This window comes from Tiliqua scincoides, chromosome 10, assembly GCF_035046505.1.
Source record: "Tiliqua scincoides isolate rTilSci1 chromosome 10, rTilSci1.hap2, whole genome shotgun sequence".
NCBI classification, from domain to species: domain Eukaryota; kingdom Metazoa; phylum Chordata; class Lepidosauria; order Squamata; family Scincidae; genus Tiliqua; species Tiliqua scincoides.
The window spans coordinates 24,119,217-24,139,286 of NC_089830.1; the positions used below are offsets into that span (position 1 = coordinate 24,119,217).

General features: G+C 47.5%; 1 protein-coding gene across 1 annotated transcript in view; it reads left to right on the top strand.

The window, feature by feature from the left end:
- Positions 1 to 1,932: 1,932 nt before the first annotated feature.
- The window catches only part of LOC136661065 (very-long-chain 3-oxoacyl-CoA reductase-like), a 22,106-nt gene continuing 3,968 nt past the window's right edge, over positions 1,933 to 20,070 (top strand). Inside the window, exons 1-9 of the mRNA XM_066638087.1 lie at positions 1,933 to 1,947; positions 2,843 to 2,914; positions 3,151 to 3,226; positions 3,942 to 4,052; positions 5,069 to 5,133; positions 8,229 to 8,273; positions 8,369 to 8,403; positions 13,123 to 13,204; positions 14,650 to 14,715. Coding sequence (XP_066494184.1) covers positions 1,933 to 1,947; positions 2,843 to 2,914; positions 3,151 to 3,226; positions 3,942 to 4,052; positions 5,069 to 5,133; positions 8,229 to 8,273; positions 8,369 to 8,403; positions 13,123 to 13,204; positions 14,650 to 14,715 — 567 coding nt within the window. The remainder of the gene's footprint in view (positions 1,948 to 2,842; positions 2,915 to 3,150; positions 3,227 to 3,941; positions 4,053 to 5,068; positions 5,134 to 8,228; positions 8,274 to 8,368; positions 8,404 to 13,122; positions 13,205 to 14,649; positions 14,716 to 20,070) is intronic.

Sequence of the window (20,070 nt, forward strand, 5' to 3'; positions counted from 1 at the left end):
CTGGGAGAGACCAAGGCAGAGAAAGAGCTGAGGAGAGAGCTGCAGGGAAGGAGCCCCTGGGGGAGCCTCAGAGAACCAGGGAACAAACATCCAGCCTTTACCTCAAGTCCTGCTGCCTCCTTCCTGCCTAGTGCCTGCCTAAGGTCCTCACTCATTTGGGGAATTTGGGTTGTTTTTATTTGGTTCAGGTTCCATTCCTCATAATAAAAGCCTTAAAATTACGTTGGTTTCAGTGGTCTCTTTCAATCCTGCATAACAATCATCAACATCAACATCATCATTCTTTATTTACGGTCACAGACCCAACATGCCTTACTTACCTGTGGTGCAAGCAGTAGCAACTCTTTCAAACTCTAGCCATTGTTGGCTGTGTTACCTCCAGTTTTACCCAATCACCTTAGGCTTAGATGTGATTGCCCAACATATACGAATTGGTGCAAGCTATTTTCCCAACCATCTGGACTATCTCCAACCAAGCTGCATCGGTGAAAAGGAATCCTATTGTAAGAAGGGTTGGTTGGCAGAGATTGCAGCCTTAAATATGCAGGTCACTTCATTCCAGACTTTTGGTGGGTAACAGTCATTTAAAATAAATGCATAAACAAGGGAAAGTGGGATAAATAATATCCAAATAAATATAATATAGAAAATATATATGGCCCAGAGGTGTGGTCCAGTGGTCGTGCTATCATACTGCCCAAAGAGCCAAGAGGAGCAACTCAGGTCATGCCCTTGGAAAGGAGACGCAAAGCCAGAGTGCCGTAATCTGTTGTGAGAGGATGGAGTCGCTGACCGAGTCTCAACCTGAGTTGACATAGAGGGGGAGTGAGGAGAAGTCAGTTGGCAAGAATGGTCAGGACCCTGAGAACCTACCTGGGCTTGATTTAGGGTTGCCTGCAGAAGGTTGAGGGCACACAGCCAGAAGAGAAAAGCACACCATACACCTGGTGACTTCTGGTGACAATATTGGAAAAACCCCACTGAAAGATTCAGCTGCCTATGCAATCCACCTTAAATGCTGTGTAAAAACAGAGAAAGGCAGTATATAAAATTTAAATAAATATTACATGAAAAATTGTTGTTGGCAACCTTCAGTCTCGGAAGACTCTGGTATTGTGCTCTGAATGGTGGTTCTGGAAAAGCTTCTAGTGTGACTGAAAAGGCTGATTCGGCAGTGACAATTCCTTCCACACTGGGAGCAAGTGTAGTCTGTCCCTGGTCTGTCCCCCTGGCTATGGTCTTCCTTCTTTGCCTCAGTTTGTTGGCCAAGTGTCTCTTCAAACTGGGAGAGGCCATGCTGCACAGTCCAAGCGGGACGCTCAGAGGCCAAGGTTGAGGTCCAATCCTAAGGCCTGCAGATCCCTCTTGCAGATATACTTGTATCGCAGCATGTGGTACATGGAAAATACATATGGAACATATGTATACATAGTGGGAATAAAAGGATTTTCAGCAAGTGTGGCTTATCCTGTCACATGTACAGTATGCCCCCCCCCCCGGTCCAATGCACACTTACCCAGGAGGAAAGTTGGGTAACAAATCCTGGCCTTTCTAGCAAGTCTTTGCAAGTGATATTACATTGGAAATTCCTGCCATGGCTTTCAAAAGTCACCTAGAGATTGTTGCAGATTCCTGGCAACTCCAGCACCTTCCTAGAGGTTTAGCAACTCTGCAGGCACCTCCCTGAGATAGAAGAATAAAAGAGCCTGCTTGTGCTCCATCTCTCGTGAAGCTGTCTGATCAGGGACAGTGTATGCTGCTGAAAAAGAGAAGCAATGACTTCCAACAGCACTTTCTATCTCAACCTGGCACTGTCTATCCTCGGAATTATAACTGTTCTCCGTCTCCTTTGGCAAGCTGCTTGTGGCTTGGGATATCGGTTGAGGATTTATGTGCTGTCAAAAGAGTGGAAAGGGGTAGACCTGGCCAGCTATGGACCTTGGGCAGGTGAGTGCCTCTTTTGTGCCATCTTCTCATGGGGAATGGAACAGAGGCTGAATCCTGTGCAGGTTCCCCGCAGCTCATTGATTAATAAGTTAGATTCATCTCTGAAGACCTTTAGATTGACTTAAAAAATGCATTTATTCAGTCATTTCTGCCCAATGTTGCATGTATGCAAGTGATCAAATGTGCATACCTGTGAGCTGGGCAGAAATGGGTTAATTGAGCAAGACATTTAAAAGAAATGACTTCTTATGAATACATGTTGCTATAAACCATGGCAGAGGGGAAGCCAAAAGCAGATCACCACTCTTGAGATGATGCCTGCTGAGACTCAGGAATGCATCCTCTCAAAACAAGGAGAGCCTGCCTTTTATCTTCCAAATGATGGTCTTGTTTGGATGGATATTGGTGCAGATTTAATTAATGGACTAAAAACTCTGACCCTCAATTGGCTCAGGAAATTGGATCCTGCACTTATTGGCACACGGTCTGGGTTTGCCTTGTTATCAAGTCTCTATTCTTGTTCTCACCCATTCTTCCATCTCCTCTGTCTGCGCATTCATCATGTTGTCTCAGCACTTATTCACTCAAACCCAACACTACTCCAACCCGATCCTGCAGCCTGGCTCCTTCACCAGATCTGTCTCCTGGGGTTTGTGTCCAGCTCTGACTGTATCCCCAGCACTCTTTCTTTGCAGGGGTGGATGTGTGCACCTGGGGTTCCACAGGTTGTATGTGATGCAGTTGGCACCTCTTCCTGCACTGAAATGACCTTCATGCAGAAGCCATTGTCACAAAGGGGTCCTCAGATGATGAACTTAGGAAGTTCTTTGGATTTCTGACAAGGATTGAACTTCTTGAGTGAAACTCTTCCGGGTGACATTCCTCTTGTTCATAGCTTGTCCTTTCTGCCTCCTTTGTAGTGGTAACCGGAGCCACGGCGGGGATTGGAAAAGCCTACGCGCATGAGGTGAGTGGACTATGATGTTTGAAAGGATCTTAGAAGGGTCCTCTTGGGCATGCTTAGGTTCATGTACGTTCAAGGTGTAAGCAAAGAGAAAGACACAAGTGATCCAGGAACCTTCCGACAGGAAAAGGAGCACAGCAGGCACTTTCACACTTGGTGATTGGCCTTTCCTAGCCCTTTGCAGCTAGTCCTTTGCAGCTAACCCTTTGATCTCCTGACTCTCCTTCTTGGGCTTCCAGCTTGCCAAGAGAGGCCTCAACGTGGTTCTCATCAGCCGCTCCCTGGAAAAGCTGAAGCAGGTGGCTGCTGAAATTGGTAAGTAAGAAGCTGCACCTGGGAGGCGGAGGTGACTGGGCAAGCCGCTGGGTCCAGCTCTCAGAAATGGGACTCTTTCCAGAGCTCTGGGATCCTGAAAGAAAAGATTGCCAAAGTAATTACTGACACAGAAAGTTGGAGCCATGTTGAAGGTTGTGTTTTTATGATGACAGATTGATAAGTATGCTGTTCTTTTGCTATCTCGTTGTTTTTTGTTATAGGAAGAGTGTGCATTATAAGAGGGGAGAGTGGTAATGGGAGATGCGGAGGGCAGACCAGCACTGGAAGGGGGCGTGGACAGCGGCATAGGCTGCTGTTTGATCTTATCCCCCTTCCCAGGCCTGATCCACCGACATATGGCTCTTTGGACTTGAGCTATACTGGTGCAGATCCAAGTACTTCCATCGCGGCAGTGACTGCTTACTTCAGGGCAAGGGAACAGGTGTCTCCTAACATCATGGAGACCTCCAGCTGCCTCTCTTTCCATGCTGCATACAGTGGAGGCCGTACTGGTGCCGCTGCAGCTCGGCACAGAAAGTTAGTTAGGATTTGGCTGTTCTGCTTCAGAGACATAACCGGACAGGCTGTTCGGACCCCTGCAAGATTGGACACCTGCATGTGTCAGACAACTGCTCAGTGTTCCTAAGTCTGCCTGTTGGTCTAGTGACCTGTTCTGGCAAGGCAGTTCCAGCATCTCTTTGCCTTCACTTCCCAGAGGAACAGCACGGCCGAAGCACCAGAGTCATCCAGATGGATTTCACCGAGGGATCGGAAAGCTATGAGCTGATTCGAGATGCTCTGCAGGGCCTGGAGATTGGCATTCTGGGTATATGCACATTTTCCTATTTATACTTTTTATTATTAAATCTTGCAACATGCACACTATGGGAGCAATCCTAACAGCACAATAGGCCAGCACAAGTCCCAGCCCAGCAGGGTAGCACACGTTAGCGCCTTCTCGGGAGTCGGCTGGGCCGGTGCTGGGTTGCGTGCCAGCCCACGGAGGCTGCATCCTGCCTCCTCACCAACATGGGGAGGGAGGGTTGCATCAGCCAAGCTTGGCCAATGCCCAGGCCTGGGGAGGGCAGGAGGAGGCAGGAGGGAGGGGTTCTGGGATGGTGGGAGGACGGGTGGAAGGCGTTCTTGGGGGCAGGTGGGCAGGGAGCAGCAGGCAGGGCTGGGACCCAGCTGTTATGATGGATAACAACCCCATTCCCTGAGCAGTGTGGAAGAGCTTGAAGCTGCTCCGTTCTCCTGAGACTTGTGCCACCTCCTGAGGTGGCATTCTTGGTATATGCACCTTTTCCTATTTATACTTTTTATTAAGTTTTTTAGTAAAGCAACGTGCACACTATGCGCACAAACCTAACAGCACAATAGGTGCTGAGGTGACACAAGTCCATGGAGACCCACTGGGGCTGTGGTGTCTTACCTGGGAGTAAGGGGAAGAGTTTCCCCTTGCCTCCTGCTGAGCCACTTCTGACCCCAATCTTGGCTGGACTTGCCTGTTCCAGCGCAAGATAGGAGTGAGCTGTATGTCCAGCAAGCAGTGGAGAAATCACTGGAAGTCCCTCCCACAGAGGGTCAGAGAATATCAAAATGGGGAGAGGGTCAATTTTTTGAAGATGGCTCTTGGTTTTCCATTAGAACATGTTGTGGGTGCATCAGGCTGGTGGTCTCTAATATTAACCCAGGTTCCAGCCCATCATCTCGAAGTTTGTGCCTGAGGTCTCTTTGTGCTCCTCTGCTTTGTTGCTGAGCGAAGGTGGAAGGGTGGTGACTCTGACCCTCTGGCCTTCTGTGTCTATGTGACAACTCACCACCTGGTCACTCTTTTTACAGTGAACAATGTTGGCATGACCATTCTTCAGCCACTGTGTTTTCTAGACCTCCCTGACATTGACAAGGTGAGTTTGGTCTCAACCAAAGACCGCCTGGCACCTCCCTGCCTGTCATCAGCTACCTTCATTTGTTCAATCTCTCCTGCACACAGTTGGTGGTTCAGTGCATTGTGACATGTTGGCTGTCATCTCTGGGTTGTAATCAACTGAGCATGTAAAGTACAGATACTACAACACTTGTTTGTGGCTCCCCTGTCCACCACCCCATATTTCACAGGTCTCAAGCAGGCATGTAATGAGGCTCTTACATGCCCCCGCCCAACACTGGGTCTTTTTAATCACTGACCCTGAGCTGCTGGGTTCCTCTTCCTAGAGCAAATATCGTGTGGAATTAGGAATTCTAACCTTCTTGGAAACAATTTTCAGAGAGATTGCCATTCTGTTGCTGCAAATAGGGCCAAATGTTAATTTGTACACCTTAACCATGAACAGTACTATGGCTGCAGTCTTATATATACTCACCTGGGAGTAAGTTTCCTGTAGACATGCATAGAGGTTTACTGAAATCTCGTCCCCTCTGTCTTCCTGGCGTTTCACGGGCTTCTTATTATCAAGGTAGTTGACATTCTACTGTTTTCAGCTTTATTTTTTTGTATTGGAGTTTATTTTTTGGTCGGAGTTTCCAGATAGGGCTTCTCTAGGCAATTCTCAAGATGATTAGGAAACACATTCTGTGCTATCAGATCTGGCTTTTGGTCTTTGCCCTCATTTGGATGGGCAAATGGCTGCCTGCGATTGAAGAGGTGAGGCACTGGAAGTGAGAGGCACACAGAAAGAGGCTGTGACTGAGTGGAAGCTTCTTGTGCCTCTGTCTTGTCTTTGAAACATCCCTCTCTTGCATGGAGGAGCCAATAAACGCCGTAACCAAAGGAGCAGGTTGTTTTAAGGACACTATTTTGATTGAAAAGTGGACTTTAATGTCAATCAATTTTAAAACAATGTCCCCTTGGCAACTGCTTGTCCTGTGTTGTGGGATTCTTTTCAGCTTGTACAGCCTGAGGATGTGGACAGACTCCTTTGGAGTGTGAGGCCATCTGCCTGCCTGCTCGACCCTTGCCCAGCTTGGTTGATAAGAGCTGCCCGGGGTGGGCTGGCTGAGTGGACAGGGAGGGTGGTCAACTCTTCCTTAATGGAGGGGACGCTACCACTCGCTTTGAAACGGGCGGTGGTTCGCCCCCTCCTGAAGAAGCCCTCCCTGGATTCCACTGTGTTGGATAACTACCGGCCAGTCTCCAACATCCCGTTTCTGGGCAAGGTAATTGAGCGGGTGGTGGCGTCCCAACTCCAGAGGGTCTTGGATGAAGCGGATTATCTGGATCCTTTTCAATCTGGCTTCAGGCCGGGCTTTGGGACGGAAACCGCCTTGGTCGCCTTGGTGGATGACCTACGCCGGGGACTGGACAGGGGGAGTGCGTCCCTGTTGGTCCTGCTGGACCTCTCAGCGGCTTTCGATACCATCGACCATGGTATCCTTCTGGGCCGATTGGCCGAGTTGGGAGCTGGAGGCACTGTTTTGCGGTGGTTCCGCTCCTACTTGGAGGGTCGGTCCCAGATGGTGGTGCTGGGGGATGCCTGTTCGACACTCTGGCCCTTGAGATGCGGGGTGCCACAGGGCTCAATTCTGTCCCCCATGCTATTTAACATCTACATGAAACCGCTGGGAGAGGTCATCCGGGGGTTTGGAGTGGGGTGCCATCAATATGCCGATGACACCCAGCTTTATCTCTCCTTTCCTCCAGACTCCAGGGTGGCGGTTGAGGGCCTGGAGCGCTGTCTGGAGGCAGTGAGGATCTGGATGGGGGCTAACAAGCTGAAGTTAAATCCGGATAAGACAGAGGCTCTCTTGGTTCGGAAATCCTCGATGCTGGTGCTGGACTATCGGCTTGCGCTGAATGGGGTTGCACTCCCTCTGGAGGAGCAGGTCCGCAGCTTGGGGGTCCACCTGGACTCGCAGCTGCTCCTGGATTCCCAGGTGGCGGCTGTGGCAAGGGGGGCCTTCGCTCAGCTTCGGCTGGTGCGCCAGCTGCGGCCGTACTTGGATCGTGCAGACCTGGCCACGGTGATCCATGCCTCGGTGACATCGAGATTAGATTACTGTAACGCGCTCTATGTGGGGCTGCCCTTGAAGATGGTTCGGAAACTGCAACTAGTGCAGAACGCGGCGGCCCGTGTGGTTACTGGAGGTAGGTGGTTCGACTCTGTCAGTCCGCTTCTCCAGCGGCTGCACTGGCTGCCCATTCGTTTCCGGGCCCAATTCAAGGTGCTGGTATTGACCTTTAAAGCCCTATACTGCTCTGGACCAGGGTATCTTAGAGATCGCCTGCTCCCGTACAATCCGGCTCGCCCTCTCAGGTCATCAGAGAAGGCCTTCTTACAAGTGCCGCCGCCTAGGGAGGTACGTGGGGCGGCTGCAAGAAATAGGGCCTTCTCAGTAGTGGCACCAACGCTATGGAACTCCCTTCCCCTTAACTTAAGAATGGCTCCCTCTCTTGAGACCTTTCGGCAAGGCCTGAAGACCCTTCTGTTTAAACAGGCCTTCTGAGTTCTTGGCCTTTTAACATCTTTTTAACATCTTTTAATATTTTTTTACAGGCCTGATTCTTTTATGACTTGCTGCTGCTCTATGCTCTTTTTACCTATTTTTTTTTACTCTGCTGTTTTTAGTATGTGTTAATATGTTTTTATTTGTTTTTAAATTGTTTTTAATATGTTGTAAGCTGCCTTGAGTCCCTTCGGGGAGAAAGGCGGGGTAAAAATAAAGTTATTATTATTATTATTATTATTATTATTATTATTATTATTATTATCATTATTATTATCATTATCATTATTATCATTATTATCATTATTATTATAATTATTAAAACAAACCTTGAATTCAAGTCTTCAAGACTCAGGCTCTACTTCTGTCAAATTCAGACTGTGGCCGCTCTTTCTCTCCACCTTTTACTAGCTGAAGTGTCCTGTGACGCTCCAAAGGCTGCGGAGAGATGCCCAGGTGGTATGGAAAGTCGAGGCCCCCTTGGTCTCTCATCAGCTGCCAGAAGCTTTGTGACAAGACAATAACCAAGACAGTCACACTTCTTTTCCTTCTCTTACAGTATATACCTGACTTGGTGAACTGCAATATACTTTCTACATTGAAGGTGGGTGATGTATGGATGAACGGAACATGGAAGGGGAAGGTGCTTGGGCCCCATTTCCCATCACTGACTGTGTGTCACTGCTCTTGTTCTCCTAGATGACACAGATCATCCTTCCTCAGATGGTTGCCAGGTAGGCGAGGAGGGAATCTGCACCCCTCAGAACCTGCCTATACAGTATTCCAGAATGACACCTGTGAGGGCTTCTGCTTCCTCCAAGGAAACTGGATTTTGATTGGGGTTGTCAACAGTATAGGAAAAAAGTATCATGAGCAGATGTCAAAATTGTTTATTGTATTAGCTAAAAGCCCTCACAATGAGATAAGATAAGATAAAATATATGGATCCAAGTATGCATCAAAATAGAAACAATGATAAAATGATAAAATGAGGTCAAAATCAAGCACAAAGGCACCTACACCCATCATATTAAGGAATCTCCTTTACAATCTACTGCTGTTTCCCCCAGGTAGTTGGCACAAATAGTTCTGGCAGCTTTGGCAAACAGCGCTACGCTATAAGTGACCAATGGGTCACAATGGGAAAGCAACCAACACAATTTCATTTGTGTGTTCTCCCCTTGAAGGATAGCCAAAATAGGCTCCAAAAATCTTACCCTAGGGTTTTGATAAAGCTAGCAATGAAGCAGGTAATGTACAATATCCTCGATCTGTCCTGCTCCACAAATACAAAACCTCAAATGCCTGGGAATGGACATATATCTGCCATCTAGAACTGCCGTTGGCATGGTTTGGAAATGCAGTTCAGTAAACGCCTTTCTCAAAGAGGCAAAGGTAAGTGAATATAAATATTGCACTCTTGAGTGACTTGGTTTCAGGAAACGATACAGCTGAGAAAAATATGAAGATCTTACTATATCTAAGTCCTGATCATTATCCAGTTTGAACATCCATTCCTTCAGCATTTGTTTAATTTCAGAAAAGACAAAAATGTCAGTAGAAAGAGCTTTAGATTTTAAGAGCATTTGCACCAAAGTAGCCCAATCTCCTCTTCTCCAATGCTCAGCCAAACAGAGTTTAGGAAGACGATTTTCTGGCATGTTCAACATTCTCATAATAAGAAATTATGGCTACGGCAGCTCTGGCCTTTATAGATACCATACCTGTCTCCATTCTGAGAAATGCTGCCGGAGTAGATGGGGGAACTGCCAAAATGTGCTTCAAAAATTTATTCTGAGCAACTTCAGGAATGTGTATGTTGTTCTGCTTTATACCCCAGATCTCTATACCATATAACATTTGAGAAATTACTCTTCCCGAAAAACCTTTAAAGCTGGAATTACCAAATTACCTCCTCTGGAATGGAAAATTTTTAGTAAGGCATAGCTTGATTTTTGTGCTAATGTTTTAACATTTTGAAGTTGGGATTTCCAGCTATTTCTTTCGTCAAAGAATACACCCAAATATTTGAAGGCAGGAACTTGTTCAATCTTGTGATCACCCAAAGTCCAACTAAATTTAGGTGAACGCTTGCCAAAAACCACTATTTTAGATTTGGTGTAATTCACCCTCAATTGCTCCGAATCACTAAAATCTTGTAGCTTGTTTAAAATTCTCTTAAGCCCTTTCCTATTCAAAGATAATAAAACAATGCTGTCCGCATAAATAAGAGTTGCAATCTTAAGGTTTCCAATTGAAGGGGGGAAATGATCTGCATGAGTTAGAACATTTACAATGTTGTTAATATAAAGGTTGAAAAGAAGTGGGGCCAGCAAGCAACACCTTTGGTAGAACGAATTTCCTCCGTCAATCTTCCATCTGCACTAATTCTTACCCTCAAAGTAGTATTAGTATATAATTCCTGCATTAAGAGCAGCAGCCTCCTATCAATATTAGTCCCAGCAAGCTTATCCCATAGACGATCCCTAGGGACTGTATCAAATGCAGAGGAAAAGTCTATAAATGCTGCAAATAGCCATTTGCTTGTATATTTACAGATTAAATGGTGAAGGACAAAGATTTGATCCACCGTACTATAGCCTTTCCTAAACCCAGCTTGTTCTTGATGTAAAATATCACTTTCCTCAACCCACTTTACCAACTTCTGAAGGAGATAACGACAGTAGATCTTAGAACTAATGTCCAGTAAACTAATTGGGCGATAATTCTGGAGGTTAGAATTATCCCCTTTTTTGTAAACTGGAAAAATAATACTCTGCCTCCAGCCTTCCTGGAAAAGTCTTGTAGCATTAATGTAAGTAAATAATTTGGCAAGGAGAGGGGTCCACCATTCAATAGTGGTCTTATACGCCTCGGGAGGAATCATGTCCTCTCCAGGTGCTTTTCCTGTTGCTAGAGCATCTATAAGTTCACCTACTTCCTGTTCTGTGACTGGGGGCCATTCTGGTGTTAATGCCAAAAGCGACTGGCTATTGCTAACATTATTTTGCCTGGCATTGGCGTCACTATCAAATATATTACTAAAATATGAACACCATGTACCGGCAGCAATACAGTCATTCATTTTACAGCTAAGACCCAAATTGGGAGGTGAAATTAAAGACCAAAACTTTTTTCATTCTTTTCCATGACAACCTTCCCCAATTCCGTCCACTGAGCTGACATATGTGCACTCTTTTTTTGTTTCAGAAGTTCCTTATAAGTTGAACGACATTGGGTCGAAGCATCTAAATCTGAAACTAGCCGAGTTTGTCTTGTCTTCCTAATCAATCGAGTCAGACTTTTTTGGCCAATCTACATTCCTTATCAAACCAGCTACCCTGGTAGGGGGCAGAACCAGGTTCCCGTGTCTTCTGAACTAATAAAGGCCTTAACATTGAAGTAATATAGTTAAGGCTTTCTATAGGATCCATGTCTCCTTTAACAACGTCCCTATGTAAAACCACAAGATTAGGACTGTTTAATAATTCCTGGATTGATAAATCCATAGTGGGGGACCATTTCAATGGTTTCCCCACAACAATAGTCCTGTCAGCCCAATCAGTGGAAATAAAAGGCAGCTGAGGGATTTCTGTGGATATAGAGAGACATACAGGTAAATGATCACTATCAGGACGATCTAAGATGTCATAGTTCAGCTTAAAAGATAATAACCTGGTGGAACAAAAAATATAATTGATGACACTTGCTGCCCTACTTTTTTTTAAGAAAGTGAAATAACCCTTTGAGTTATCCAAAAAACTGCCATGAAGGCAAGTTAACTGAAAAGATGACATTAACTCAACTAACCTGCTACCTTGTGTATTAGCCACCTTATCTAAGGAGGAGTGATCAGATAAAAAGACTTCATTATGAAGCACAGAGATGGTTCTGGTCCCTGGCACATTGAACCCAAAATGGTTGGTTGGCCACATCACATAGTTTAGAAGCACTGATGTAGCATACTTAGCTAGAAAGAGACATTTGCTTGTCTCCATTTGCTCTTTTCCAGTCCTTGGGGTCACAGTCTTTCTGGTGCCACAAGGGCTCTTTGATTGCTGTAAAGCAGGGGTGCTCAGTACGTCGATCGTGATCTACTGGTCGATCTTGAGGCAAAATGAGTCGATCGCGGAGCCCTGTCTCTCCAAACTGGCGCGGGAGAGGCAGCGCTGCTGAGGTGAGGAACAAGGTGAGCGGCCGTGGCCTCTGCGCAGCCCTCCTCGGGGGCGCCTTGTTAGAGCCTCAGCCGCAGTCCCTGCATCGGGGGCTGCTCTTGTAATGCGGGGGCATTCTGTGGCAGGACTGCCCTCTGCCTGGCCCCCTTTTGTGGAGGCAGAGAGCAGAGGCAAGGCAGGTCTGAGGAGGGGGGGAGGGCGCCTTATTAGAGCCGAAGCTGCGTCAGGGGCTGCTCTTGGGCTGCACTACTGGGGCTGACTCCTGAGTAGACAGGCAGAGGAGCTCCTCTCAAGCTGCTCCCCTGTCCATGCATCCCTGGGATGAAGCCCCCTTGACTCTGCTGGGGCTGACTCCTGAGTAGACAGGCAGAGCAGCCACTCTCCTGTCCATGCATCCCTGGGATGAAGCCCCCTTGGCTCTACTGGGGCTGACTCCTGAGTAGACAGGCAGAACAGCCGCTCTCCTGTCCATGCATCCCTGGGATGAAGCCCCCTTGACTCTGCTGAGGCTGACTCCTGAGTAGACAGGCAGAGCAGCTGCTCTCCTATCCATGCATCCCTGGGATGAAGCCCCGTTGACTCTACTGGGGCTGACTTACCTTTCCCCTGTTTTTGCACTGGTATGTATGGAGATCTGCCCCCCTCCAACTTCCATCTGTTGGTTCTGTGTGCAAGGGGTTTTGCACTGGTCTTACTGTGATGTCTATATAGAGATCTTCCCTCCCCCACACCTTTCCCCTGTTTTTGCACTGGTAGGTATGGAGATCTGCCCCCCCCCCACTTGTATTGGAATGGAGGAAGATCTGGTGAGGAGGTAGATGTGGTGTCAGCAGTGGCCCCTTTAAGGGTCAGGCCTGGGCATCCAGCAGCGTGTGCTGCACAGCTGCAGCCACTTGAAGGCAATAGGGCCCTCAGGGATATAAGAGCACCTGAGGCAGGAAGGGTTTGTGGGTTGTAGAAGGAGTGCAGGTTGACTTTGGAAGCTGACGTTGTGTTGTGCAATATTGGCTCATGTGGTTATGCAAGGTACACCAACATACATTGTACACATAAATGTTATATGTTATAATGGCGCGAACATTGTAAAAAAACTCTGGTAGATCTCCGGGCCTTGCTGGGTTTCAAAGTAGCTCTCGAGCCAAAAAAGTGTGAGCACCCCTGCTGTAAAGGCATCCCTGCCTGTTCCCTCTGGAATATTTTGGAGAATCTTGGTTTGCATTGGATTCCTTGGGGAAGGGCAGATGTTGCTGTAACTCACCAGAATGACTCTCTCTGTAGGAAAAAGGGGATTATCATAAACATGTCTTCGTTACTTGCCCGTCGTCCTATCCCCCTGCAACAGATATATGCTGCATCCAAGGTGAGTAGCATGTACACCTCTGTAACCCTATATCTTCAGGTTCAGGCTGTCAAGAGGACATATTTTTCTGGTGCAGTTCTGTGGCCTGCTGAAGGGAAAGGTGCCAGCTCCCAGTCAGTTGAATCACAGTAATAATAACCCCCTTCCAGGGGGTTTCTTCTATCTTTTTCCCCACCATGCCTGCAGCTTCTCTGGAAGGGAAAGAGGTGGCTTGGGTTGGAGGGGCACTTGACTGGTTGCGCACGAAAAACTTGCTGGTGTGTTCCTAGCTTAAGCAGAAAAAGAGTAAGAACTACAGGAATGAGTGCATTTCTACGGGGCTACACCTGCCATATGAAAGGCTGCTCAGGTGTGCCCTGTTCAGAACTTTTGAGATGCCCTCCTGCAAGTTGAAGAACTCAAAGGGCTTGAACACAAGATGATACAAGGAGGAGGAGCCATTGACTGAGCTTTTTCTTCTTCTGTTAAGATGACTGGTGATTTTCTTGTTGTGGCTGATCTTTCCGGATCCTTCCCTTCCCAATAGATGGGGAAGATGTCACACACAGGGTGAGAGAGGACTCCAGTGGCATAGCTAAGGATCGTGTAGCCCAGTGCTGAACTCAGAATGCCCTGGTTGTGACGTCACACTTGGCCTTTTAAAAAGGGTGAAAATGGGGGAAAATCTGCCTCCTCCCCCAGCAGCTAGCTGCCCACTTGCTCTGCTGCCTCCCCCCCAGGCTCCCCCCATATCAACAACTTATTGGTTCCCTGCTGTATCATAGGAACACATAATTGGCTTTCAGAATGAACAGTCTCAATGGTCAGTTTTGAGTTAACCAAACATAGTTTTTGTTACATAATGCAGTTGTATTTTTATTTTTGTTATTTGGCTGTAACTTTTGATATAATAGAGATATTTTGATGCTGTTTGTTTCATTGTATTCTGCATTAAATTCCACATTGAATGGTGTATAACATGATGGTGTTATAAAACCAAAGTTTTAACAATTTTGGTCACTAGTGTTCAGCTCAGATTGCTGCCCTCCCTTATGCTTGTGGCCCAGTACAATTACTACCCCCTGCACCCCTTAGCGACACTACTGGAGGACCCAGAATGGGTCCTCTTGCTTGTCAGAATGACTCCAAGTCCCTCCTGCTTTTCACACGGAAGCCTTCAAGGACAGTAGGGCAGGCATACAATGATTGTGTCTAACATAGGATTGTGTGTTGATGTATCACCAATACATCCTTTCAGCATGGAAAGTGCTATAAATCCATTCTTTTCTTTCCTGCTACCACTGTGTGTCCTTCATGACCTTCAAATAATCTACTTTTCACATAAGTGGAACATGCAGCTTGATTGTGCCCTTGTCAATTGAGACCTTCTTTTGAAGAGGTTGCTACACCTTGAATGCTCACAGAGGTATTTTCACCCTCAGACTCTGACTTTTCTGCCCTTTCAGGTATTTATAGATGTCTTCTCCCGAGCATTGGACGGAGAATACCGCTCCAAAGGCATCATTGTGCAGGTACTGTTGATTGAGCCTCCTGTTCTTATCCCAAGCAATCAAAGGACAATCGGACTTGTGGCAGACCACTCAACAGGGCAAAATTCTTCCAGTTAAGAAATTAGGATTTGCCTATGGGATGGCATTCTTCCTGGTCACGTCCACACTGTAGGTTCCTTCCAGCTGTGGACACCCTGTGCTCCCACCACCTGCAGCGAGGAGAATTAAAACAAAGGGTCTCCTTAATGTGTGATATAGCACTCTTGTCTAGCAATGTCCTTCCCCACAACCAAGATCAAAGAAGTCCCATTCCACAAGGCCCCTGCAACATTAATTAGTGGCTTCCTCCTCCTTTTTCACTTTGAATGTAGCACGGTCAGGAGCACAATGAAATGTGTCTTACAGCGCAATCTGACCTTGCACTGGAACAGGCAGGCCAGGACAGCTGCGCTGTATCCAGTGCAAGATTGGGGCCTGAAGTGGCTCAGCTGGAGGTAAGGTGAAACTCCTTCCCTTACCCCCGGGTAAACCAGCACAGCCCCAATGGGCCTCCTCGAACTTGCACCACCTCTGGAGGTAGCATAAGTTTGAGGAGAGTGGAGTGACTTGAAGCTGCTCCATGCTGCTTGGGGAACGGGGTTGGGATCTGGCATAACAGCTGGCACCCAGTCTCCTACTCCTCACCTGCCTGCCCCAAGGACCGCCCTCCACCTGTCCTCCCCCCACCCCGGAACACCTCCCTCCCCGCCTCCTCCCCGCTCACCCCAGACCCCTATGTCGGCTGAGCTTGGCTGATGCAATCATCCCTTTCCAAGTTGGTGTGGAGGCAGGATGCAGCCACCGTGGACTGGTGTGTGTCCCTCTGTCGGGGTTCCCCTCCCACAGGTCCCCAGCTTACCCAGGGAGAGGACTTCTGGGTCAGAGGATCAGAGAGGAAGCTGGTGGAGCATGGGGCCACCTCCCCACACGCTGCTTGGGCACTCCAGTGGGTGGCAAAGCGCAGCAAAGGAACACTGCGTGCTGAACCCCCCGCTTCTCCCTCCACCTTGGAGGAGGAAGGGGGGAGACAGGACGCAGGCCATTCGGCTGCTGGGCAGCTGCCTCTCCCCTGCCTCGGGGGAGAAGGGGAGCACTCCTGCCTTGCCGGGCAGGGCACCTGGCTGTGACATCGGGAGCCCCCAGCTGGACCTCCCAACGTCGTCTGCAGAGCTACAGGACCCAGGTGGGCAGGGCCAGCCCACCCCCCAAAGGCAGAGACCAGGGCAGAGGCAGCAGCCTTCCCAGCCATCTCAGGAACAACCCTGACAGCTCCAGGTGAGAGGAGGTGGGAGGGAACCAGAGAGAGGAAGGGGAGGAGTGCTGGTAATCCCAGGGGAGGGCAGTCCCAGAGACAGGCTCTTTTTGTACCATCCCTGTGAGGGAAAGGGAGGGGCCAAAGCGGAGGGTCTGCCCTACATAAACCTGGAGGCCAGGGATGACAATGCAGTTGGGAGTTAGAAGAGCAGGCAGGAGGATCTGCTGCTAGCAGCCCCTGCTCCTGACTGACAAATGCTGCCAACCCAAAGAGGGGGAACCAGGTGACACAACCCCCCCTTCTTCTGGTGAACTGTTCTGAGGCCTCCACAAGGGGGTCCCCCTCGGAAAGGCCAGGCGGGCCCTCCGCTCCCCTCCCACCACAGGGAGGCCTCACACCCTCCATGGCCCAGCTGACTCCTGAGGAGGTGCAAATTTGCTAAGGGCATGTTTGCAACCCTCCTGGCCTGGTGCAAGTCCACACTGGCCCAAGGTGCAATCAGGATTGCGCCCTTAGTTAAACAACTTTAGTATCCAGGGGCAGGACCAAGGAGAGGAGGAAGCAAGCTTGTTTTTATTACTTGTTCCCTTCCATTGTTTTATTTTATTTTGTGATAGTGTTGTTTTATTATAAACAGGAAAAATGAAAATAATAATGAAAGGAAGACAACAATTAACCCCCCCCCCCCCACAGGAATTGCCTAATTAAGAGACAGCCCATCACTAATTCCCCAGTGATTCTGAACTGGAAGCAACAAAAGGGACAGAATTGGCAAAGAGGTACCAATGGTAGAGTAACTTCTAAAAACCTGGATTGGCATTTTGCCAGTCCATACACATTTATTGGCAGTCAGAATATGAAGCCTCCAGATTGTCAAGGTCTGGGGAAAAAAAGTACTTGAAGCCTAGACCTCCAGCCTAGAACCTTCTGCCAACTGAACATCAGGCTGCAGTTCCCAGCCCCTGAACTGAGGAATCCTAAGTTGGGGAAGACAAGCATGGATTCAGACATGGTCACCCACTCTAATGCTCCTTCCTTCCGCAGTGTGTGCAGCCCGGTGTTGTTGACACCAGTATAACTACCAAGGTTGTAAGATATATGAAGATACCGGCAGATGTGTTTGCACACAAGGCATTGGATACCGTGGGGCTCACCAACAGAACCTCGGGCACACTTAAGCACAGCATTACGGTGAGTTCAGTGTCTGAGTTGCTAGGTAGATTAATGGATAGTGGCAAGCCCTTGTTTGCTTTTTATCCTCTATACAGAAATGTGAAGCAGCAACATATTTTTGGTCTGCCTCTGGGGCAAAGTCCAAACATTATTTAGTTGTGGGTAGTTTTATTTCCCACTTCCACTTGTTTTTCATGTTTTTCACCTCCACTTGTATTTCCCACCTCCACTTGTTTTTCATGTTACAAAATGCAATTGGAGAGTCTGTAGTTTGCCTCCGTAGGTGAGATGTGGAGTTTGCAGAACTATTACCAGTATGTGTGCCATTAATGCAGTAATAACTCTGCTGATTCTCAGGCAAACATTAGAGGGGAGCAGAAACCAGTGAGCACATGAAGGCGAGTTCCTCCTATCAGTCTACCCAAGGCAGCTACCTCAGTTGGCCTCATGGATGGGCCGGCCCTGCTGATATTAGTTGGTTTCCTCTCCGAGGGCCTTGGGAACTGCAGCTTGTGAGGATGCTGAGAATTCTGTAACAGAGAATTTGGTGTATCTGTGCCTCTGGCCTCCTCCCAGAACGAAGCATTTCCTGGGGGAGAGGAAATAAATTTGAAGCCAGTTCTGGCTAATAAGGCTGCAGCCTCATTACATCCCCCAAACTCTACTCCTTAGTCGCCTTGGGTGCCCCCCAGGGAGAAAGGCAGATCGCAACTCCAATAAATAAATAATAATAAATACTCCTCTTGCTCAGAGAAAAGCCTCACTCAGCCTTGCTCAGCATTTTCCTTCTTTTCGTTTGCCTTTCAGTGGCTCCTGGTACGGACATTATTTCCCCAGTGGTTGCAGTTTTCATTCATCGGGGATGTTTTAAGTTTAATCTTGTTCAAGAGTCTGCAAAGGCAGGACTAGCCTGCCTTTCTGGAGATCCACGAGGGTATGGGGCATGGCCCAATGCCCTGGCCCTAAAGCTTTGTTTGGGTCTTGTTCTCCTGCACACCGATGTTGATGAGAAGTTTCCCACCAAGTTTCAATTGCAAATATGACAAGCTGCTTCCCCCCCCCCCGCTTTTTTGGGAAAGGGTGAGAACCATCAAAGCGAAACAACTGGAAGCTGGTTGAAACTGATTTTTCTCCTGGCGCTCATTTTTCGCTGGTTTTGTTAAGTTGCTAAATGATGATTGCCCATCCGGAAAAACTGTACAATGTAACACGCCCTGTCTGTGCCAGGCAGAGGCTTGGTTTTTAGCTCTGCTGCCACGACTGCCTCTCGTTTTCAGCTGAATCTTTTTTTCTTTACTTTATTGATGAATAACAAAATAAAAAAGATACTATCGTAAAATGCAATATTATATATGTATTTTTAAAATACTTATAAAGGAAAAAGGGGGACAAAAAAGGAAAGAGTATAATGCCCCAGGAAGCATTTGCATAACACCAGAACCAGGGGACATCCACGAAAGTTGGGAGAGTTAGGACAGACAGAAGAAAATATTTCTTTACCCAGTGTGTAATTAGTTTGTGGAACTCCTTGCCACAGGATGTAGTGATGGCATCTTGCCTGGATGCCTTTAAGAGGGGATTGGAGGAATTTCTGCAGGAAAAGTTCATTACTGGTTACAAGTCATGGTAGGTATGTGCAAGCTCTTGGCTTTAGAGGTAGACTGCCTCTGATTGCCAGGTGCAGGGGAGGGCACCAGGACTCAGGTTGTGTCTGTTGTCTTGTGTACTCCCTGGGGCATTTGATGGGCCACTGTGGGATACAGGAAGCTGGACTAGATGGGCCCTTGGCCTGATCCAGCGGGGCTCTTCTTATGTTCTTATAATAAGGAAGGACAAAAATGCCAAAGTTACATATATCCTTATACAGGCGTGCACCGTTTAACAACCATTTGCTTAATGACAAACCTCATAAATGACAGTGGTCAAAGCACAATAAATATGCTCTTAATGAGGCAATTGCATCTCCCATAGCCTGCGGCAGAGTGACTGTACACAACTGAGAGGCTCTTAATTCAAAGAAGAGGCAATCTATCTCCAGTAGCCTGTGCAGCCAGCTAGTGTCTAGCACAGAGTGTCTGTTTACACCACAAAGGCAATAGTTTGGACTGGATGTTCACTTAATGACCTTATCACATAACAACCAATTTGGGGCCAATTGGAAGCAGCCCAAGGCCTAGCGTCTAGAATGAGGCTAAGGACAGTGAGGGACTCTGCTGCTGCTGCAAGTGTCACTTTCCAGGAAGGCCGGGAAGTGGCAGGCGAAGAACGCACTGGTGTAGCTAAGGGGGTGCAGGGGGTAGCAATTGCACCAGGCAACAAGTTTTAGCCTGTGCACCCAGTTAGTATCTGGCAGGGAGTGTCTGTTTACACCACAAAGGCAATAGATTGGACCGAATGTTCACTGAATGACCTTATGACAGCGAGGGACTCTGCTGCTGCTGTATAATGTAATGCACCCTGTCTGTGACAGGCAGAGCTTGGTTTTTTGCTCAGCTGCCATGACTACCTCTTATTTTCAGCTGAATCATATTTTCCTTTTCTTTATTGATGAATCATAAAATAAAAAAGATACAATCATACAATTCAATATGATATACAGGTTGAGACTAATTATTTACATGGGTTCCTTTCCAAGCACTCGTATGGATGGCAAAAAAACGCACTATAGCAATTCAATTTTGAAAAATATAGTTTCTTTGCTCCAGTGATTTAAAAACAGCCTTGCTGACCTTTGTGATGTAAGATAACAGTCATTATGACGACAACCCAACAATCAGTCTCTCTCAAAGTGCTTAGAAAGGCTTCATGCCAGCCCCTCCCTTCACCAATGCAAAGTATCTTTCTTTCAGTGCTCAGGGGGAAGGCAGGGAGAGAGAGAGGATTGATGGATTGTCAGCCAGCTGCCCCCC